The 24,122-nt window shown below is 33.2% G+C and overlaps 1 protein-coding gene across 1 annotated transcript in view; it reads right to left on the bottom strand.

Moving 5' to 3' along the window:
* Positions 1-24,122, bottom strand: part of LOC133191094 (uncharacterized) — a 64,593-nt gene that overhangs the window by 7,358 nt on the left and 33,113 nt on the right. Inside the window, exons 25-61 of the mRNA XM_061326782.1 lie at positions 22,559-22,871; positions 22,112-22,279; positions 21,912-21,999; positions 20,287-20,436; positions 19,067-19,258; positions 18,669-18,766; positions 17,447-17,616; positions 16,889-17,013; positions 16,564-16,662; positions 16,181-16,325; positions 15,442-15,540; positions 14,966-15,088; positions 14,290-14,767; positions 14,104-14,191; positions 12,509-12,658; positions 11,153-11,344; positions 10,699-10,796; positions 10,437-10,606; positions 9,909-10,033; positions 8,333-8,431; positions 8,067-8,211; positions 7,303-7,401; positions 7,064-7,186; positions 6,610-6,922; positions 6,348-6,515; positions 5,730-5,817; positions 5,480-5,629; positions 5,085-5,276; positions 4,840-4,937; positions 4,515-4,684; positions 4,020-4,144; positions 3,618-3,716; positions 3,287-3,431; positions 2,587-2,685; positions 2,360-2,482; positions 427-575; positions 31-185 (exon numbers count right to left, since the gene is read on the bottom strand). Coding sequence (XP_061182766.1) covers positions 31-185; positions 427-575; positions 2,360-2,482; positions 2,587-2,685; positions 3,287-3,431; positions 3,618-3,716; positions 4,020-4,144; positions 4,515-4,684; positions 4,840-4,937; positions 5,085-5,276; positions 5,480-5,629; positions 5,730-5,817; positions 6,348-6,515; positions 6,610-6,922; positions 7,064-7,186; positions 7,303-7,401; positions 8,067-8,211; positions 8,333-8,431; positions 9,909-10,033; positions 10,437-10,606; positions 10,699-10,796; positions 11,153-11,344; positions 12,509-12,658; positions 14,104-14,191; positions 14,290-14,767; positions 14,966-15,088; positions 15,442-15,540; positions 16,181-16,325; positions 16,564-16,662; positions 16,889-17,013; positions 17,447-17,616; positions 18,669-18,766; positions 19,067-19,258; positions 20,287-20,436; positions 21,912-21,999; positions 22,112-22,279; positions 22,559-22,871 — 5,611 coding nt within the window. The remainder of the gene's footprint in view (positions 1-30; positions 186-426; positions 576-2,359; positions 2,483-2,586; positions 2,686-3,286; positions 3,432-3,617; positions 3,717-4,019; positions 4,145-4,514; positions 4,685-4,839; positions 4,938-5,084; positions 5,277-5,479; positions 5,630-5,729; positions 5,818-6,347; positions 6,516-6,609; positions 6,923-7,063; positions 7,187-7,302; positions 7,402-8,066; positions 8,212-8,332; positions 8,432-9,908; positions 10,034-10,436; positions 10,607-10,698; positions 10,797-11,152; positions 11,345-12,508; positions 12,659-14,103; positions 14,192-14,289; positions 14,768-14,965; positions 15,089-15,441; positions 15,541-16,180; positions 16,326-16,563; positions 16,663-16,888; positions 17,014-17,446; positions 17,617-18,668; positions 18,767-19,066; positions 19,259-20,286; positions 20,437-21,911; positions 22,000-22,111; positions 22,280-22,558; positions 22,872-24,122) is intronic.

The raw sequence follows: 24,122 nt of genomic DNA, 5'->3' as shown, positions 1-24,122 counted from the left end.
CACCATGTTTCCAAGAAAAGTCAAGGTTACCTTTTTTCTTTCGTTATAATTGGTTATATTTGATTCATATTCAAAAATCGCTTTCATGTTGTTGTGGAACTCTGTCTGAGCCCTGTCCTCGTAGTTTTTCAACCAGTAGCTGAACAGCTGTCCATAGGTGAACGTGTTGCAGTTCTTCTCCCACCCTTCAATTAAAATATTCATTACTTATCTTTACAAAACCTTAAAAAACAATAAAAAGTCCATTTAAACAGTATAAATTGATAGCATAGCAAACCCAATCGCCTAGAGACATCAGAGATGGGATAAGGTGTCGTATATTTTAATTATAGTATTCTAACGTCTTAGTGTCTTAATGAAAGGTAATGATCAAATATCCACCTGCTTCGGACGTAAACTGTTTTATTTTGCATGTCTATTTAATACCTTTCATTTCGCCTTTATTTTGTTCCCTCAGCCATGCATGCAAAGGTTCAAAGTACTCTAAAATAGCAGAGACATCCATTTTTGATTGCCCTGTCAATTCTTTCATTATCTCTGGCCAAGGTTTAGAGGATCCCGCTTTTAGCAAGTTTCTGAAATGTAATGGGAAAAACATTGTTATTTAAATTTTAGATACATCATACGCTTTCAGACCAAAGTGGCGAGGTCATATATACATAAGTTAAACTAGAATGCTAAATATATCCATTAGATGTAATATCCTGCACAGAGATTTACGAGGGGTGATCAAAAAGTTCGCGAACTTATTGAATTACTTCCATAAAACAAATAAAATTAGGTTTCATTGTTCATTATTATGTAAAGTAGTTCCCTCCGATATTAATGCACATCTGCCACCGTTCTGCCCATGCGCGAATCATGATCCAGGCGGTCACGTGACATGCTCTGTAGCCTTCTGTTCACAGAAGCTAAGAGATTCTTCCGAGTCTTATATTTCTTACCATTCAAGTTATTTTTTCATAACAAGAACAGTCCATTTGTCAGAAATGTCCAAATCTCGGCTATAGGATGGGTAAACAAGGATGTCCGTTCCTAGAATGAGCATGGTGACCATCAAAACCCGAGTCCTCTGTCTTGGGAGCCTCTTTTATCCAATGTGAATTAAGTATGGCCGCCTTCTTTTTATTATATCTATTATGGTTAAAGTCTAAAGTAAATGATATTTCAGGGATTTAATAATTATATTATTGTTAACATATTCAACTATTTTTCTAAATGTAACTTGGCGATCTTTCATAACAAATTGCTCAACTAAGGACACATCTCTTCCCCAGCTTGCTTTCACTGGACAACAGAACAAACATCATTTTTAACCATCCCCCTTTCTTCACTAAAACAATCAATCCAATTAACGATTGAACGTCTGGCAAGTCCTTTATCTTCGTAAACCTTGTACTAATTATTATATGCTACTGCAAAGGGATTTCCAAGATATACATTAAACTTTACAGCCGTTCATTGCGCGAGTACGACTGAGTCAACCATTTTTTTGTCACAAGGCACCTACATATTGACGTCATTTTCACATTGTGACGTCAAAAAAAAATGGAGCAAATCATTACCTAACTGTTATTTATAGAACATGTGTATGACTATATGTGTGCCAAATTTCATTTTGATCTTAATTACGGTTTTGTAAATACAGAGATAGTTCGCGAACTTTTTGATCACCCCTCGTATCTGTATTGCAACATGCAAAGAAATGTGCCTCTTTCTATGATCTGATAAGGTAATATATTATGAAAAAGAATATTTCTATGTATAATTTTTTATACACAGAGCTGATACATTTTGCACATTTTTATCACGGTATGAAAATATTTAGAAAATGTTCATTGAAGCCAGACACAACACAAAATGAGGAAAGTAGTGGTCAACGTCTCAAGGGAAGTCGGTGTTCAAAATTTTGACACTTGTAAACTGATCATATCAAGTGACATGTATTTCTGTATTAATTTTTTTTAAAAAAATTAATATCTTTAAAAAAAATCTTCAAAATTGAACTAAACACAGAACAAGAAATAAAGAGTCAAAACCAAGTAGAATGTCCAGGTTATACTCTTTAACATTGAATTACTCTGTGTATCTGAGTGAAATTTAAAGAAAAAAAACATGAAGACTTTGTTTGAAACATGCAAACACAAAATGAGGATGTCAGTGTCAAGTTTAATGCCAAGGTCAAAGCTTTTTACACCATTAATCTAGTCTCACCAAACATGGTTCTGTGTATGAAGTTTGATAAAAAATATCTTGAAATACAAAATGAAGCTGATGGAAAGAAGACAAAAATGAAAAACAACATGAAGTGCCCTTGTCATATACATGTACAAAATACATGGCAGAAACTCAGAGGTACCTTAATTTTTGTCCTGCTTCTTTAGACTGGTAGATATCACACTGATATAGGGGACCAGTCTGTCCTGCCGCTTTACACAGAGATTTATGAAACTGGAACTGTATCACAAAACTCACAAAGTACCTAGAATTATTTATTTTACCATTCATCTTAACAATGAAAACTTGATTCATTTAAGAAACGATAAAGTTCTGAATTCCAAAGACTAATGAAAATTGCAAACAGACCTGATGTATGGGGTATTTGAAGGGATGTGATATTTTGCCCCAGGATCAAAGTCCTCTTCTGACCTCTCGACAGGGGGAGTGATACCTTGATACTGACACCTGTTAATATGCAGGTAGAACAGAATTGTCACTGACCAACTCCTGTTAACTATAACATGTACATGCTATGGTTATTATTTTTCTTTATCAAATACTTAGTAGTAAATACACCGATTCTGCACTGTGCGATACGGGTGACGTCATAATACCCCATATCAAGGACCGGTCCGAAAATCCATATTACGTATCGGACCGGCGGGCAAAAATCCATATCAAACCGGAAGTAACGTTTGTTTAAAGTTTAAAAGTCAATTAACTTGATTTTCTTTAAATATACATGTAAAAGAATTCTTTACTAACATCTGTGGACTTAATTTGTTTTCAAAGACCTAAAATTTGCTTTATTAGATTTTAAAGAAAAAAGGTCATAAACATACACGAAAAATTCTTCAATGATTTTATGTGAACTCGTATATTAAGTATTTTAAATATATGATAAATAGAATACTACATACTGAAATCAATATCATATGTCATTTCAGCCCTCGGGCCCCATATCAGCCCGAGGGCCTTCGGCCCTCGGGCTGATATGGGGCCACTCGGGCTGATTTGACATATGATATGGATTTTAGTATGTAATATTCTCTCTCTCTCTCATTACCTCAGCTCCCACCACTTTTGGTTGTATTTGTCTTTAGGGGTCTCTCCACTGAAAACACTCCATCTCCACTGGTCGATGAGGTACCCAAAGGGGAGAAACGCGATTTTCTCTAATGCCATTTTCATTAAAAAATTTAAATCTGTCTCTACATAATACAATAAAGAAAGAAAAGAATTAATTTTAACAGGTACGTGGATAACATTTATCATAATGATAAAAAAAGTCGGAAACAAGATTAACACATCATTTATATCACTAAATTGAGAACAGAACACAATAATTCATTTTCACATCGGACGTGTAATATGAAATAAATCAATAATTAACAGACCTTTATCATTGATGAGATTTTTGAGAAGCCCTATTTTATGTAAGTGTTTTGGTGTTGCTACAGAGAGAGCCATAGTATCGCCTATTGCTTCATGGAAACCTGAAATAACATGTTTACATTAAAATAAACAAATGTATTCATCCCAACTTAATGTAAATTTTTTTCTTCCAGACAGATAGAAATTAACATAGGGTGGGCAACTTAAAACTAAGGTATTTAAAATATCTCTGTGAAGTTTTTTTAATTACCAATCACACATACTGGATGTTGGCCACTAATGACTCAACTTTCACATACACACAATACTAAAAGTACATAATATCCATTTATAAAGCCCTGTCTATAAACATTTTGCCGCATTTCCAAACTGAAGTAGATAAGCATATGAAGCATTTGTATAACCTGGGTTTGCGCCATCCCGAAAGGCCACTGGAAGGTCCTTATATTGAAGATAATACTGAATGTGTCCCATCTCATGATGAATGGTTATCAGATCCTCCATTGTGACGTCAGTACACATTTTGATTCTATTGAGATAATGACCAATGATAAGTTGTTATTACCTTTATATCTTATGACAGTAATCTGACATATTAATTATCATGATTATGAAAATTTGTTTAGAAAACTAAGATCTTGAAAGTTAGAGGTGTACAAGTTTCCCTTTGCTTAAATACTTTATTTAATGACAGAGATTTAGAAAAAATTAAAATATGACATTAAAAATATTAAGCTACGTTTCATTTCATGGGGAATGGAAAATTCAGAATAATTTTTTCTTTACTTAACACAATTATAAATATTCACTTAAATCATGTTTAAGCAGATATTTCCACTTCCTATGATGTCTACTACTGAATCATAGAAGGATCACCATCTTTACTCAAGCAAAACTACCTAAAATCTTTTTGATTATAGAAATCCCAAGCAGAAGCATGACACACAGCCTCTCGATTCTCTGGTTTTACGATCATTGACTTGTTCCAAAAAGTGTCAGGCATTGGCTTTAAACCCAGGGACTTAAAGAAATTCTCAGCTGTTTTAAACATTTGTAGTGCAGTGAAATTCTGTAAACAAATAAATATAAGGATTTTAAATTAAAAAAGATAACAAGAAGTTATATTGCACATTACAAGAACGTTACTATCTTGTACTGTGTAATATAACAACAACTAAATACACGCATTTCATTTTTTTTTTTAATTCATGTATACTCGCTTACCTTTTCTTTTAATACAGGAGTGATATCTATATTTGTTTTACTTTTAAAGGGTATCACCAAATCGTAAATATTCTGCCACTCTTGAGCCCACATATTCCCTGCAAAAGCAAATTACCAAATACTGTGTAATCATTTTAATTCTTGGGGGTCAACGGGTCCCCCACAAACAATGATTATTGTACAATATTCCACAATCTCTTTCTATCAATTGCAAATTTACAGTATGACACTAGTAATTAACTTGCCTAGTATATGAGCAGGAATATGGCCAGACACAGGAAAATTCTCTGTCCCATACTGCTCTCTCAGCTTCTTTCGAACATAAGTATGGAGCTCTTGATACAATGGTTTCAACTGTTCTAACAGCTGTTTAAGATCGTCCTGGAATGTTGTACTTTCATATTTTGACCTCCAGTACTCTCCAGTGTCCTTAAATCCTTCAAACATAAAAGAACGACTAAAGGAACCAGGACTTAGTAATGCCTGATGGACCTGATTATGCCCATATTTCTCACTAATATCTACATCACCTAAAACCCATATCCAATGCTAACTATTCTACTATCTACTGTCATTTTTACCCATATTAAGATTCTTGATGCCTTCATTACTTACTTTTACAAAATCAGCTCATATTTACCCATATTAAGTTCCTTGATGCCTTCATTACTTAGTTTTACAAAATCAGCGTATTTATTTTTCATTTTCTTTCCACTGACATCCCGCCATCCTTTCCAAATCAATTTTAGTTCCGAGAAGTTCCTGGATGTCGACATTATTCTATACATATCTACCGATAGAAAATTGAGTTACATACTTGACAAATATGCTTCAATATTTTCTATTTTGGTAAAATGTTGGTGAGTTTCAGTTATTCTATAAAATCTTACCTGGGTCAAGAGATAAACATGTATCATTGTTCACACAGAAATGAGCTTTTCCGTAGATTCCTTCAATTTCTGACTGAAGTTCGTTCAACTTAAAATAATAAAATGTCAGCATTTCAATGAAAAAAAAAAAACAACCCAGACATATCTGAAGGGGCTCTTGCTTTGCTTGTAAGAATGGTATGACTAATAATTATATTTGAACAAGTAAGAGATTATTTTATGACTCTGTTTCTTCAGGAAATGAAGTTTTCCCTCTTTTACATCAAATATATAGGAAACGCTTTTAAAAAGAGTGTTTGAGAACTTTTCCTCAATTCGTTCTAAGCTAAATTCAAATCAAACAGCAGAGGAATGGCATTTTCGTGCGTTATTGAAAAGGACAAAATCTTTAAGAAGAATCCATGGCGATAATGTCTTCCAAATCAAAAATTGATGCATTGTATATCCTGTTGTAGTGAAGTGATAAAAGAAATTCGATTGAAATTTAATTCTTTCAGTAGCTGAAGTAGTGTTTTAAATTATTTACAGACACATAAGGTATTGGACGATGGGCAATTAGATCCTAATTTTTTTAGAGTTAAACAAGAAAGATGAAAAAAAAATCCTTTGCGAATATACCTTTTTCAGCTTTGACTTATCCCTAAGGGCACTTGTTCCAATGTCAGACACTTTGAACAACTCCCGTCCAATTCTTGAAGTTTTTGAGATGTTAAGAGCACGTAGTAAATAAGACGCTTGCCTTGCAGAATCTTTTAAATAATTATCGAGTTTGACCCGTGCTTCTACCTGTAATAGAAACAATATATACCTGAAATGCCATTAATCTTACAGTAATTTTTAAGATCAAATAGTACATTAAATTGATATTTCAAGTAATGACCTGTTTTTGTGCATTCTCGTCGGTTATGTTTGTGGCATACGTCCATTCTATTTCACTCTCCTCACTTAGTTTTATCTGAGCGAGGTCATCATTTTCTTTCAGCCACTGTTCAGTCATGTTAATATCTATTTTCTGGAGAAAAGCAGGACATTCCTCCATCCAACCACCTGTCTCATTTACATTCTGAAGCTTCAGCCAATCTAACAAGGGACTAAAGTACTCGATCAAAGGACCAACATCCATCTTCCTGCTTCCTGTTAATTTCTCCATTGCATGTTGCCATGGATAAGCAGACCCTAACCTTAGCATGTCACTGAAAGTAATAAACAAGTTTATACGTATTTTATTCTTCTAAAGTGGATTGAAAAGTGTTTCTTCCGTTGATCACATAGAAGGTCAGATTGATAGGTTGATTAAATTCATTTAAGGAATCATGTTGAAAGTTCGGTCATACCCGAGTTTCTTGCCGGCTGTCTTTGATTGGTAAATATCACACTGATAGAGTGGACCTGTTTGTCCCGCTTCATCACATAAAGCTTTATGAAACTGAAACTGGATGACAAAGCTGACAAAGTACCTGTAACAAAGCGGATTAAGGATACCAAATTATTCTGTATAGTGTTGTCTTTGTAATTCTTCTCTTTTGGTGGTTAAAAGGCAACGAATAATGAATAAGAATATCTCTGGACCAACCTTATATACGGTGTATTGGAAGGAATGTGGTATTTGGCTCCTGGGTCAAAATCATCTTCTGTTCTTTTTACTGGTGGAGAGATTCCCTGATATTTGCATCTGCAACCACAAACAAGAACTCTTATTCAACTGAAATTTTTAATCTATAATTTATCTTTACATGCAGTTTACAATTCTGCAAACTCACTTGCGAACAAATTTATAAAAATGTTTTTCATATTTCGACTACTATCCGTTCGATAGGATCCTAAGAAAATTGTTTCTTATTGGTCAACAGAATAAACCTTTCTTTTTAGGTAATTTTTCATAAAACTTGGTTCACTGTTCAATGGATGCTCTGCCACTACAATCGACATAGATTACCAAACAGTACTAATCACGTATACTATGTAAATCATATACGGTACCAATTTTGAAGCACCAGGTGCGCATTTCGACAAATTATGTCTCTTCATTGATGATCAAACCGAAACGTTGGAAATCCAAAATATTTAAATAAAAAAGACTGAGAAGAGCTGAATAATATTATTAAAATTTGTTTATTAATGTATGTCCATGTAGAAATCTGACCACCCTAAATTAAAAATGCCAGCTTCATTTTTTGTGTATTTTTTTTTTCAAGAAAAATATATATTCATGTAAATTTGTCAGAATTGTTAAGTTGCCAGATTTATCGACAATAAAATGTCTAGTCGATATATCAATGTAAAACTGCAAAAACTATTGCAAATAGATATCTTTTTTTATTAAACAGTTTTTCTTACCTCAGTGACCACCATTTATCATTGTAATAATCTGGAGTTGTCTCTCCACTAAACACGCTCCACCTCCATTGGTCAATCAGATAGCCAAAAGGAAGAAAGGCGATCTTCTCCAAAGCCATCTTCATCAAGTAGTTCAAGTCAGTCTCTGACAAAGATAAATTCCAAGGTAGAGTTACTTTTTTTCTTAATTAAATTATGTAACTTATATTCCTGTATATGTTTGAATTCAGTAAATATCTTATTAGAAATTACAGCTGCTTCTATACCTGGATCACTCTGCAGGTTCTCCAGAAGTCCTATTTTGTGTAAATGTTTCGGTGTTGATGCTGATAAGGCCATGGTATCTCCTATAGCCTCATGGAATCCTTCAAATTGAATGTATATTAGTAATATTTGCTTCTCTGAATGTCGGGGTTCGTTGAAGATCAACAGCTATGATAATTGTCATTGTATTTGTAGTATTTCATTCGTATTTTGAAAGAAGTACCTAGCTATGTAGCTTATTTCATTTAAAAACCAGAAGTCTCTGAAGAGACTGAAGCTCTACTGATGTGTAATTGGTGTATCTTAGTAAAGTGTACTTGTACCAAGTCTTAATGACTGTAAGAGGAGAGCATTTTGAAAGAATTTCAAAGAAATTTCTATTCCTAGTAACTATAGCAGCAGCGTTTGTCGAAATCAAAGACCGATTCACTGATTCACAGAATTATGTATCTTAGTATAGTGTACTTGTGTACCTAGTCTTATTGAAATTGGACTTAAAACTGTAGTAGGAGAGCATTTTGAAGGAATTTCAAAGATATTTCTATTATTAGTACCATGGCAACACCGCTTGTCGAAATCAAAAACCGATAAAGAGAATCGTGTATCTTAGTACAGTGTACTTGTGTACAAATTCCTATTGAAAGTGGATCAAAACTGTAAGAGGAGTAGCGTTTTGTGGACAAAGGACACCTTACTATCGCATAGGCTCTTCTGTTCTCTGACAAGTAAAGCTAAAATGACATTTGAATATGAATGAATCAAATTTTGCCTTTCATTCTTTTGACGAAAGGAAACTTAGAACTGTGAAAAGCTGTGTAATTTAAACTTTAAGGGAAGTTAAAGGGGGCATGGACAGTTGGACTGCTAGTTTCATTCCAATTTTCTATTTCCCTATTTATTTCAAAAATAAGTTCAGTTTAATAAAGAAAAGTCATAATATTCAATGACAATGACATTCTTCATAGCCTTACAATAAACACCTGTTTTTTAACATGGTGCGAGCTCCGTGATTGTTTTTGTTTACATTTTACCGGGTGTGTTTGATTTGCTAACATTACACAAATTACTGAACATGAATAGACGACGCTGGTGTGTTGGTTTTGCTTTCTGAAATTCCTATTCTGATTTTCTTAATTATACTTTTAATGTCTTTTAGCAAAACAACACCGACTTCCCACTTTTCATAAGTATTAAGGATAAAGCTTAGTTTGTGGAAATGTAACCATGTAATATGAAATCAAACATGCTCGAAATTCGTAGATTTGATAATTTTCAAATAAAAAATGTGTCTAAACACGTTTTTACAATATATCGGTCTGTAACGCTTTTACAAGTCATGAAACTCTATCAAAATTTTTGAAGGATTTAAATTTCAATTCTGTGTCCATGCCTCTTTAAATCAAAACTAGCATTTAATTTGATTTTCATATTAATACCACGCGAATGAGAAACACTAAAACAGTTTTCTTCATCTTTAACCAATTCAGTATTATGTTTAAGAATGACTTTATATGGTAAAAGGTACGGTAATTCCCATTCTATATTAAAAATCTAATGATATAAGTAAGTCAAGCATACCTGGATTAGCACCATTTCTGTAGGTAACAGACAAATTCTTATACTGGAGATAATACTGTATATGTCCCATCTCGTGGTGGATAGTTATCAAATCTTCCATTGTGATGTCAGTGCACATCTTAATTCTTAAAATAATATCTTAAGGATACAAACATTGAAAGAATCGAAGAAATATTTAATACTGTATACATTGGTCGTTATAATGACCTTGTTAGCAAATACAACCTATCATTGTGTATTTGGATGACCTGTTTTATACCAATTGTTAGGCCTTTGTGTTTATAATGAATTTTATTAAGGAATGTTCCCCTCCACTTGATCAATAGAAAGGGCTCACGGCAGGTGTGACCGGTCGACAGGGTATGCTTACTCCTCCTAGACACCTGATCCTACCTCTGGAATTTCCCGGGATCCATGTTTTATGCCCTCTTCACAGATTTGTATTGCTTATACATTTTTTGAGATCGATAACTGTTCGATATCTTAATCTACTTCATAAATAAACGTCAAAATTACGTTATATATCACCTGAAGTCCTTTTGATTATAGAAATCCCAAGCAGACGCATGACATATCACATCTCGTCCCGGAGGCTTAACAATCATTGACTTATTCCAGAAAGGTTCTGGCATTGGTTGCAAACCCAGAGACTTAAAGAAGCTTTCCGCTGTTTTGAACATCTGATGAGCTGTGTAATTCTGCAATTGAGATTTGCAGGAATTAATATCTATAAATGTAAAAAGAAATTTTTGGCGACTGAAAAAGAAATTCAGCATCTTATTTGACCTACCTTGGCTTTTAATGTAGGTGTGATATCGACGTTTGTTTTGCCTTTAAATGGTATAAGAAGGTCATAAATATTCTGCCATTCCTGTGCCCACATATTTCCTAAAAAAGAGCAATATACAATTGAATATAACATTCACTGATAGTGTTTGTATAATCTTATGTTTTTATACCTACTATAAAATAAACCTAATGAAAACAGTATCGATAGACAATCAGTACAGCGAAAGAAGACCAGCAGGCAGTAGGGCAGACGTAGTGAGACCTGTACATGGATTGTTAATAGTTTACTGTAAAGGGTCGTATTTCGCACTTAAGTATATTATCGAAGTCGTAAATACATTATTTTGAGTTAAGTTTATATAAAAAAGTTGCAAATATAAATAATTGCAATTTGAAAAAAAGAAAGAAAAAAATTTGCATAATCTGCATGTTGCAAATAATGTATTCAGATGTACCCAGTAAGTGCGCTGGAATATGTCCCGAGTTGGGGAAATTGTCTGCTCCGTAGTAATCACGTAGCCTCTTTCTGACATACGTATGTAGTTCCTGATACAGAGGTTTAAGTTGCTCCAGGAGCTCTCGGAGGTCGTCCTGAAATGTCTCACTTTCGTAAGAGGACCTCCAGTAGTCACCAGTGTCTTTATAACCTAAAAGTTAGTGACAAAATACATTGACTGGTTTAATTAAGTTATAAAATCGTATTGGTACAAATGTATGGTTTTGTTTGGTGTGAATATATTTTATTGTTAAGATATTAAAAAAAAGGATTGGACACAAGTTCTTAAAACTTAGAAGGTCCTCTACTTAATGACAATTGATTACACAAATTAATGTTCACAAATTAAATTACACAGGAACCAAAGGTTAATATGATTATCTGCTTACAAAGACTATTTATGTACAAAAAAGTTTTGATGTAGTATGTACAAATGAATCTAAATACATAAATTCTTGATAAACAATTACACATTTGAAAATAAATTTTCATTTTTAGATAACTGATCGAATCATCTTGCCATGATACACATGTATGCAGTGCTTTACATTATCCGTATGCTTCGTTAATGTCATGAGATGTCAGAGCAACATGTACAGACAAGGTTTTCTGTGTAGTTATCTTTCCTAACCTCCAAGTAACATATACAATTGATCTACTTAAAATCACACTAAAATCGACATATTCTGTAAATCATATCATCATAAAAAAAAAACCCTATATCGCAAATCCTCTACCTAGGATGGATATGCATGAATTTAAAATGTAATATGATTCAAGATATTTTTATTATAAAAGAAGCCTCCGTACATATATAACAGAAGTTGAAATCACATAAATAACATAAAAAGGGTAAAAACCGGTTCTTAATTTGTCCTCAAGATTCTATTTCATAAAAAAAATATTCCCTGAAAAGTTTCTATTCATCAACTCAACAGAATCAATTAACTAAAGATATTCAAATCAATTTCACAGACATTAAATTTTTATTTCAATCTAAAGTCCATTAATTCTTAGATATTGAGTGGTTTACCTACATTTAGCCTTTCTACATGTTTTATATGACATGCTTTATTCAGAAAAATAAATCAGAACAAAGTCTTATTTTAAAAATTGTGAACATTTTCAAATTAAAGAGACCTTTAACTCACATAAAAGAAATGGTACTGCCCTATACGCCAAAGGCGTCAAGGGCAGCAAGTAAATAAGTAAACAAAATGGTACTTGTTCCTGACTATTTGATAGACAATCACAAAGCATATATAGGCATCACAACATACCAAAATTACGTTCACACGAACATAACTTATCTTACCCATTCCTAATTCCTGTATTCCCCGATTACTCAGTTCTACAAATTCGGTGTACTTTTGTTTCATTTTCTTCCCACTAACATCTCTCCATCCTTTCCAGATTGTTTGTAGCTCCGTAAAATTCCGCGAAGTGGACATTATTCTGTACATGTCTGATAATGACAGCAATAAAAACTCAGTATGTATATGATTTCAAACACATACCACACAATATTTAATCATAATGCTTCTCTCTTAAAATTTTGCAATACAAATGATCAGACCTGGGGTAATGGTAATGGTAATGCATTGTAATTATTACATTTTTTCAAAGTAATAGGATGTAATGTATAATGGATCCATCTTTCAATTACAAGTAATTGTAGTGTAATGCATTATTTTAAAAAAAAATGTTAGTAATGACCATTACTTTTTCAATTACATTTCAATTACATTTTGTATTTAAAATCTCATTTTATTATTGAATCTAAAACAAATCAAGGTCACTGAGGGGTTATTATTTTTTTATTATGATGTGAAAGTTGTAAAATTAAAAACTTATATATTACCATTATTTAGAAATATTTATTCAATGGTGATTGATAGACATACTAAATAATTGTTCTAATAGAAAACTTCCTGAAAAGACAATTATAATAAAATTAATTGAAGAGAGCCAGAAAAAAATTATTTAAAGAAATCATAAAGTTTCAAAGATAGCCACAAAACAAGTGACATTAATAAATGTATACTGTGACTACCAATTAAGATACAAACTATATTTTTCACCTTTTTTTTCTTTATCTTTTCACAAAGTTCATTCTGGGAAAATAGACTTGCTTAGCAAGATACAAGATCAGTATGATCCACTTAAAGACACAAAGAGAAAACAAGGCCAAATGTAAATTTATATCGATAAATTACCCATAACACATTTTTGATAGCTTGAGAGTCACCTCTAACTTCAAACCCTATATCTATAGGTTCTGGAAATTATCACCTTTGTTTGTGTTAAATGCTTTGATTGTGTTTATGTCTTCATTTATTATGCCTACCCAGCTAATTACAAGTGCTAATTAATTCATTAAATTATTAATACATACTCATTTTACAATTGTGTATTATATGTTAATTAAATACCATAACATATAGCATGAACTGTATCATTTATTTGAAAAAAAAAATTAACTTCAGAGACTGAACATAACTACAACATTGAAAGTGTTCCTATCCACTTTCTTTGTCAACTGTAGATTGGTAAACTACATGAACACAATAACTGAATCCAAAGTACCAAATACCACGCTGACTTATAGACCCGAGGGAAAGCATATTGACCGAGCACAAAGTGTGAGAAAGTTAATTTATAGATATAAATTGTGTGGTAAAAAAATTGTGGTTTTTTCCCTTATTAAATGTTATGTGTAATGTAATTTATTACTTAAACAAAGTAATTGTAATTTAATTAATTACTTTTCTGAATGAGAGTAATGGTAATGGTAATGTAATGGTAAAAATTCCAAAGTAATTGCAATGTAATGCATTACATTTCAAAGTAATTGACCCCAGGTCTGCAAATGATTTTAGAAAATAAATCTGTAACGAATATACAATGTACCTGGCTCAAGGGACAGACATTTCTCATTGCTCAGACAAAGTTGTGCCTTGCCATAGAGGCCTTCAATTTCTGACTGAAGTTTGTTTAACTGTAAATTAAATCAAGAATTTTAAGTTAATACAGCAGTTGGGTGAAAGCATTAATTTCAGAAATATACTTCGTTTTTCTTTTAGTAAAAGTATTCACATTTTCAAGCATTGTTTGATTCCGAAGAGCACTGGTTCCTATATCAGAAATGCTGAACAGCTGTCTCCCGCTATCTGTCAGTTTTGATATTTTGTGTTCATGTAAAATGGATGAAGCGTTCCCAGACCATTTTTTCTCTAACTGAGCCAAATCTAGCCTGGCTGTAATCTGCCTCTTCTCGTTTTCGTCAGTGATGTTGGTGGCGTAGGTCCACTCCACCTCTGACTCCTCGTAGTAAGCCTTCTGTGCCGCCCTGTTATAGTCCTCTAACCACTGCTTCGCTGCTTTATCACCGTCAGATAGATATGTCGGACATTTCTCCTGCCAACCTTTCCCACTGTTTCCATTTTGATTTTTCAGCCAATCAGTTAGAGGTTTGAAGTACTCAATGATTGCGCTTGCGCTCATTTTTCTTTGTCCCGTTAACTGTTGCATTGCCTCTTGCCATGGAACAGAAGAACCTAATTTTAGCATGTCCCTGAAACATGTTGAAAAACAATAATGTTACAGTGTGAAAATATGTTGCATGATTATTGACACTTCACAATGAAAAATTCTGCAAAGCCGTTTTGTCCTATCTTGGCAGCAAAGGTTAGAAAGAGTAATTTTAGTGCAAAAATGGAAAGAAATAAAAGGAAAGGTAAACTTTTGGAGTTATTTTTTAAAATGTAAATACCCTAGTTTGTTTCCTGCCGCTTTAGACTGGTAGATATCACACTGATGCAAGGGACCAGTCTGTCCAGCAGCTTCACAGAGTGCTTTATGGAATTGGAACTGTAACACGAAGCTAACGAAGTATCTGCAACGAAATAAAAATGCCTTTATTAAAACAAGAAAGCAAACTGAAATAGGTGTAAAGTCTTACCCCAAAACATAATTATTTAAATGGAATGTTTATATAAACATTCAGTAATTAATGTTTCCTGTATGATTTATATTTGTAAATTAATAACATTTGTAAATGTCAGGATATTTTTTTTCAGATGACAAGAGAGAGGCAGGGTAGAAACAGAGATGGGTAAAGGATGGGTGGATGGAAGGAGAAATAACAGAAAGGAGGGAGACAATGGAAAGAGAACAGCGGAGAGGAGAGGAAGGGTGGAGAAAGAAGGGGGGCATACCCCTGCCCAATCTTATGATTGATATACCTACCGAATGTACGGTGTATCAGCTGGTATGTGGTATTTTGCACCGGGGTCAAAGTCCTCTTCTGACCGATCCACTGGGGGAAATATTCCTTGATATTTACATCTAAGTAATAGAAAATGAATTATTTTTATTTGTGAGGTGTCGTCCAAACTTTTACAGATATTTCCCTTTACTTCTATAGAGAAAATTAAACACATCAAGCAAACAAAGACATAACAACCAAAGATAGTCAGAACCAAGTGCATGTTTGATTATTAATGTCTTCTAAAATTAATTTTACAAGACACTGACAGATCCAGTATTTTTTACCTATTCCAATTCTCTCTGTATTTTACGATGTAAAACTTTGATACCCTATTGTGGCCTCACCTTATCCACGAGGTCCATGATTTGAAACATTAAGAATCTACACTATTACTGGAAGCTTTCATATTTCATATGACTTTCATATTTTCTAGTATTTTTTAAGATCATTTAAAATAAATTCCTACATATTTAAATGTTAAACTTGGATCCAAACTTTGACCACACCCTATTTTTGCCTTTTTCTTCATCTTCTCCCCTTAAAACAGGGCTTGGCCCTTCATTTCAACAATTCAGAATACCTTTGCCAAAGGCTCTGTGTCAACTTTGGTTAAAATTGGCCAAATGGTTTTTGAGAAGAAGTAAATAACGCCGGATAACGGTTGATTTTTTGAGAGAAATTTATCAATATTATTTTGAAAGGTCACTTCTGCTGTACCTCAGCTCCCACCACTTTTGGTTGTACTTGTCTTTAGGGGTCTCTCCACTGAAAACACTCCATCTCCACTGGTCGATGAGGTACCCAAAGGGGAGAAAAGCAATCTTCTCCAATGCCATTTTCATCAAGAAATTAATATCAGCTTCTATTAGACATAACAAATGAAAAGATTGCCTTTTTGCAACCAGTGAGCAGCTTAAGAAAAAAATAGTTTTTACTTCATGTTTTTGCTACAGAGAAATCTATCTGTAGGATTACTACAGCTCACAGTCAACATAGATTCATTTTATACCGCATTCATTTTACATCGGTAAAAATTGTGCTATTGCTATATTCACTAAGAGGCCCTGTTGCCATTCTATAGGTCAATATAAATTGAGAACCTGTGTCGTTTTGAATTTTATCCAGTAGCCCGATTTTGTGAAGGTGTTTAGGAGTAGATACAGACAGGGCCATAGTGTCTCCAATGGCTTCATGAAAACCTGTAATTACAAGAACCGTGGGTGGAATTTAGCACAGGTTTGCATATTTTTATTAACTTCAGGCAATTAAGTATATAAAAAATGCCGTTATCGTGTGTACAATTTAACGAATATTATTGAAAGATTATTAATATGCTTCTTCTTTATTAAAAACATGTATGGTGTTATATGATGTCTGTCCTGTCACATCGAGTTTGCTAATTCAAACACAATGAATTACTCTCACCAGAGTTTGCTCCCCTTCTGAATTTGACCGGTTGGTCTTTGTACTGTAAGTAATACTGTACATGTCCCATTTCATGGTGTATCGTAATCAGATCCTCCATATTCACAGCTGTACACATCTTAATTCTATGAACATTATATTCTATTATCAATCTATACTTATTATTACCATATCTATAACCTCAGGTCTCGTGGAATAAATTAAGTCAATTAAAATAAGATGAACATAGCTACCTACAAATAATAATGTGAGCACAAACAAAATATGATTAAAGATGTACAGAATCCGCAACGGGTTGCATGCAACACAAAATGGCGGCTGTTCAGCTTCTTTCATCTTTTTTATCAAGTGTCATTCAAGGTTCTTTAATAATGAGTAACACATATCTCGGTGTATGTGTCGAAATTTATGAATATTTTAGAGCAAAAACTAAACTCTCTTTAAACGTTTACTGTATTTTCAACTTTAATCAAATAGCCAAATGTTTGCACATTTGTGTCAATATCAATGTAAAGAAAGGAAGGTTAGAGACTGAGTGGCTGGGATGGTGGGATTTACCTGAAGTCTTTCTGATTATAGAAGTCCCAAGCTGAGGCGTGACAAATTACCTCACGTCCATACGGTTTTACTATCATTGACTTGTCCCAGAATGTCTGAGGCATTGGCTTGAGTCCAAGGGAAGTAAAGAACTCCTCCGAAATGCGGAACATCTTAGTAGCATTGTAATGCTATAATCAAACAGAATAATTATCCTCAAGATGTGCAAACCTGTCATAGAGTAGAGAGGAATATCTTAGTAGCATTATAATGCTATAATCAAACAGAATAATTATCCTCAAGATGTGCAAACCTGTCATAGAGTAGAGAGAAATATCTTAGTAGCATTATAATGCTATAATCAAACAGATAATTATTTTATTCCTGATTAACTGGAATCACAAAACTATCATAGAGTAAAGATGAAACGAAGTCCAAAAATCAGTATTCGAAAATTCTCGATTATGTTTTCCTAACAATAGATAGATAATTCAGTTGATTTGAAGGTACTTTTTTCTACATATTCCAACTTCACATAGAACGACCTACAATGATGAAAAGACCAAATCGTTTTGATGTTAAACGTTGATGGAAAAGACCCATTGCAAAATGAGATTTTTAATACATTTTGGGGTGGTTGCTATACATAGTGGGTTTATGTTTAGGGGAATCAAAAAGTGTGTGCCTTGCAATACATTTATTTTAAGTATTTGGTACGATATTCAAATGGTGAATACTTGTATTACTTGCATAAACAACAACGTACTTTCTGAAAGCGATAACAAAATTGAGTGCGAAAGTATCAGCTGCTACAAGGGGTCTATAAAGCAATTATATTACTGAAGAAGTTTAATTACTAAAGAAAATAACTGCTTCAATTTCAACTATGTAACTTCAAGCTATCAGATAATTATATCTTGTATTAAAATACTAACAAGTATGTTTTAAAACATTCGCCATTCATTGATAAAGCATTCGTACCATTTCGACCAAATATATTTTGCTTCTTATTTATATATAAAACTAGATATTCACAAAATCATCCAGATGAATTAATTAAGCACCATTTCATAGTTAAGTCAAATACTTTGATACCTAGCGATCATTGTTGGAGTAACGTCCACGTTTTATTTTTGAATGGAATAACTAAGTCACAGATATTGTTACCTAAGCAATCATTGTCGTAGTAACGTTCACACGTGTTTTATTTTTGAATTGAATAACTAAATCATGATATTGTTACCTTAGCAATCATTGTCGGAGTAACATCCACTCGTGTTTTATTTTTGAATGGAATAACTAAATCATAGATATTGAACCATTTCTGCGCCCACATATTTCCTAAGAAAATAATGAAAGTATTAATGTGTGATATTATAATTTAACTCTTTTTGTGTGTATCCATAGAATTTTGACAAAATCAAAAAAAAAAAAAAAAAATATATATATATATATATATAATTAATCTCACTATCAGATCGCCCTGGTAGCGAAAATAAGATTCTGAATATATTTCATTGACATAAAAACAACATTTTATCCAAATCCTTTATATAATTTCGTTACTATTCTTACTCAGGTTTATGGTAATCAGAATCAAATGAAATCTCTAAATATAGATTTACCGTTTTCAATTCATACCTAGAATATGCGCCGGGATATGCCCAGTTTTAGGAAATTTTTCTGCTCCGTATCGCTCGATGAGCTTCTTTCTGACGTAACTGTGTAGTTCCCGATACATTGGTTTCAGCTCCTCCAATAAGCTAACTAAATCATCCTTAAAAGTGGGACTCTCGTAGGAGGATCGCCAATAATCACCAGTATCCAGAAATCCTTCAATCAAGTGTAGAGTTTTCTTTTAAGATCTTTCAATAACACTTCACAAATTTATCTTTATTTATAAAAAATAGAAATCAAAATTAACAAACAGCGTAGATTTAAGTCATATTTATATAATAACCAGTGAACTCTCTTTACAAATTAACAAAGAGGTATTGTATTAAAAAAATATCTAGACTGGAATCGATCAATGAGTCTTTCCTTTACGAATCATGTAAATTTAAGTCATATTAATATAATAACCAGTGAACTCTCTTTATAAATTAACAAAGAGGTATTGTATTAAAAAAAATATCTAGACTGGAATCGATCAATGAATCTTTCCTTTACGAATCGTGTAAAGCTTTAATACCCCTATTGATATATTAACCATCACTAGCTTTTAGGGTGCGTTACTGTTCACTACATATCCCATCAACTATATTTTCATTTCCCATGAACTATATTTAACTTAAATCCTTTCTTCTCACTCCAACTGAGGGACGTTGAGACAGGTTCTTCGGGCGAGACAAAATTGACTAACTTGGTCCCGTGTCCCAGAAGGTATTGGCATATAAAAGATCCCTCACTGCTCAATGGCCCTAAGTACCGAGTACAGGTCTAAATTTCCAACATTTTTGCAACATTTCACTCTCATTGGTGGCGTCCTATGTGAAAAATTCTCGAAGGGAAAACAGCAAACAGTACAAAACGTATAGCAAACAACCAACCCAATATTCATTCCATAAAAGGTACGTTCTTCATGACAATATTTCTGTAATGTTATCTTAATTTTCAAAAACATCTCCGTAATGTTAAATTACTACTGAGAACATCCCATAATGGTAAGCTTGCTTAGCCTGGGTCAATATAACCTTGTGATATTTTGGTATAAAATTCATATCAGTCACCTTGATCTAAATCCCTTATAGCCTGGTTACTAAGGTCCACAAACCTTGATCTAAATCCCTTATACCCTGGTTACTGAGGTCCACAAACCTTGATCTAAATCCCTTATAGCCTGGTTACTGAGGTCCACAAACCTTGATCTAAATCCCTTATGGCCTGGTTACTGAGGTTCACAAATTCTTCATATTTATCTTTCATTCTCCTCCCACTGGCATCTCTCCAACCTTTCCACACCAATTCAAGTTCTGAGTAATTCCGGGAGGTAGCCACAATATGATAGATGTCTGTTAGAAAATAAAAAAATATATGTATAAAAGATCAAGGAGATTAATTCTCATCTGAGTCACTTTGATTCTCATTTTTTTTTCAAAATATTTAGAGTTTCAACCTTTTTCATCCTATAAAAAATTTGACCCCATTTTGTGGTCCAAATTCATGTCCCAAGGAGCCATGAGTTAACCGAACCTGAATTCTATCACATGCCAGTACTGTTCTGCTAAATTTTTAAAAAGATTTTTAAATTGCCCGTATATATACATTGCGTTTAAATTGATCCCCAATTTTAGCTCCATCCTAACCATAGGGTTAATTAAATGAAATACTCACATAAGTCTTCGAATCCCTATTTTAGCACCACCCTTACAAAAATTTGCTATAGTTAACTATAGTTTACTTCAGCTAACTTAATTTACTATAGAAATACATTCATATGATACTTTAATTTACTATGGAACTTTACTCAAGATTTTTTTTTCGAGAGTTAGAGTTTACATTTCTAAAATTCCTTTCCCATAATGTAAATTTTTGAAATGATATTTGAATATACGAGTTATATTTTTATTCAGTATAAAACCTCTTAACTTATGTTTGTAGAAAATAAAATATAATAATCTGAAATTCATAGTAAAAATACTTTCATTTACTACAGTAAAAACTTTGATTTACATTAGTGAAAACTTTGATACTATAGGAAACTAGTGATAACTAGTGTAAACTATAGTTTACTACAGTATTTTTTGTTTGGACAGGGCCCATGATTTATAAATCCACACAACAATGAGATGTTTGTATTTTGATATTATTACTCATGGCCAAGTGTTTCTTGAAATGTTGAGTTTCACAATTGTTTTTGTTGTACAGCTGATAGTGAAGTACCAGGGACGGACAATTTTGCTTCGTAATAAATGTATTCCGTTATGAAGACCACGGAGAATGAAAATCACTTCGCTGTAAGCGTGATTTCATTATCAGCGTGATCACTATAAGCATGTTTTAATGTAAAAAAGTATCTCCTACTATGGCCCAATCCTAGTTATCCAAAGGTCAATATCTGTACAAATTTGAATCTTATCTATAATTCAAAAGGCTTTCATATACGTCCAATGGTTCTTAAGAAAAAGATTTTCAAATGATCCCATCCTGTCTTTACAAGTCCGTGTTTATATCTCCCTGGAAGAGGGTATGACCCTTCCACTGAATAAAATTTCATTTCCTTTATCTGGCAATACTGTATGCTATGTTTGGTTGGAAAAGGCCCAGTGATTATTCTTGAGAACACGTCAAAAATGTAAAGTTAACAGAGGCACAGACAGGTAGATAGGTGGGGAACAAACCTTGATAAAAAAGAGCTCATTGAGCTTGCAGCTCATGTGAGCTATAAAACAATGGAAACAAGCACAAATACCTAATTGCTAGTATCTAGTTTGATAGAAGTAAACATCGGAATACAATCAAAATTAAGATGTATTTTTCTATTTACCTGGCTCAAGAGACAGGCATCTCTCCTTTTCTACACAAACTTTGGCTTTGCCGTATATACCTTCCATCTCCGATTGTAGAGTGTTTAACTAGAAATGACTACTTCGTTAGTTACTTAAGTTAACAATAACTTTAGTAATTCACAATTTTTATGTGCAGTCTGATTTTAAGTATTCATTGAAGTTTTCGTATTCGATATACCTGCTTTAGTTTTGTTTCGTCTTTCAATGCATCTGTTCCTATTATTGATATTTTCCTCAGTTCCCTTCTCTCGATTGAAGTAAGACTCGAGTTGTATTCTTTCAACAACTGAGTTGCATTGTGAGCCGCCTCCTTTTCAAATTTAGCATTCTTTAACCTTGCATCAACCTAAAAATCAGCGATTTTTCTATTTAAAAAGCTAGATGACTGTCATTTTTCATTCATTCAATTTCTATTTTAGTTAAAAAAAAAGACTGATCACATCTATCTAGAATTTGACAAATAACCTTATTATACTATACTGCAAACATTAAGTGTTGCAGGAACATAAATTATCATTAAAGAATCTTTGAATATTCAAAGCAACAAGCATCAGTAGAAATGAATATGTTCATCTTATACGGTACCCATTTTGAACATCTATTGCAAAATACTTCGATAATGTACCAGTTTCTTGGAGTTTTCGTCTGTGATATTTGTCGCATAATTCCACTCCACTTCAGACTCTTCATAAAGCTGTTGTTGTGCCATCTTGTTGTACTCCTTTAACCACCCTGAAGGTTCATTAATGCGTCCACTCCGTCCTGACCCAGGACAGGTATCTGTCCATCCTAGGTCTTCCCCCTCGTTCTGTTTCTTTAGCCAGTCTGTCAAGGGCTTGAAGTATTCCATCAGTGGTTCTGCACTCATTTCACGCTGTCCAGTAATTCTCTCCATCGCTTCTTGCCAGGACACGGAAGATCCTAACTTCAGCATGTCACTGAAATAACGAAGTAGTAGTAAGATCCTAACTTCATCATGTCACTGAAGTAACGAAGCAGAAAGATCCTAACTTCATCATGTCACTGAAATAACGAAGCAGAAAGATCCTAACTTCAGCATGTCACTGAAATAACGAAGCAGAAAGATCCTAACTTCAGCATGACACTGAAATAACGAAGTAGTAAGATCCTAATATCAGCATGTCACTGAAATAACGAAGTAGTTTGTCATCTGAATTATCCGTAGGCAAATTGCAGTATCAACTTTATTTGACTTCTGTTAACGAGGCCTAGACACAGATTTGAAGTTAATATTTTCTCAAATTTTCTGTATACTATTATGACATACGTTGCTATAGCATTTCACACGGAAATATGATTAAAACACTCATTTTATCTGGAAATTATTGAAACTACAAATTTCGGGACGCGTTTGATTAATCCATCCTTGCACTTTCACAAAGTAGACGTTATCCTTAATAAAGAAAAGTAGAAATTCTGTTGTGTATTAATGAAAAATATTAAAACTATAATCCAGAAAATTCAGAGTAGAAATATGAGAAAGCAAAAACCAACTCACCAGTATTATCAGTCCCTGCTCAGTGATGTGTTTAACTGATGTGTGCAAAGTATAACAAATTGAACACACCCGGTGAAACGTAAACATTAACAGAGCTCGTGCCCTGTCTACAAAAACAGTTTACGTATATACAACTACGCATTATTGCAATGGTGGAAGTATTTCAAGTACAGTGTATGACTTTCTTCTTTTCACAGTGTGAGACACAAATACTTTTAAACACTATATTTACACTTGCAATCAAGCATACATATACAGTCTGTGCAAGCAATATCAAATTCTCTGTCAAAATATAAGAAATAACGAAATCGTTAATACACTAGACAAAATTGCTAACGCACTACCATAGAAAATTAAATTTTACCTTTCCAAAATTTGTTTATGCTTTACTTGGTGTATAAATATGTAACTATAGTAATATAAGACATTATAATGCCCAAACTTATAATTAAATACATCATTTACTGAAGCGTTATCATTTCCAGATATGCATGAAAGCTCTGCTAGCACGTTTTGAAGAAATAAATTTCTATTTTCTTCTTTATGTTTATATTTGCAATCATAAAAAAAAACAAAACTCAGAAAAAACTAACACCACATGTGGCGTTTGGCCACAGAACAGCGTGGAAGGCAGTCAGGGTGGTGTCTGCAGGGTGTTCCTATGGAGAGG

The sequence above is a fragment of the Saccostrea echinata genome, unplaced genomic scaffold, assembly GCF_033153115.1.
Source record: "Saccostrea echinata isolate AGI-Se365-2 ecotype Australia unplaced genomic scaffold, CSIRO_AGI_Sech_v1 ptg000023l, whole genome shotgun sequence".
Taxonomy (NCBI): Eukaryota; Metazoa; Mollusca; class Bivalvia; order Ostreida; family Ostreidae; genus Saccostrea; species Saccostrea echinata.
The sequence above is the reverse complement of the archived record's forward strand: the minus strand, read 5'-3'. Positions and strand labels throughout refer to the sequence as shown.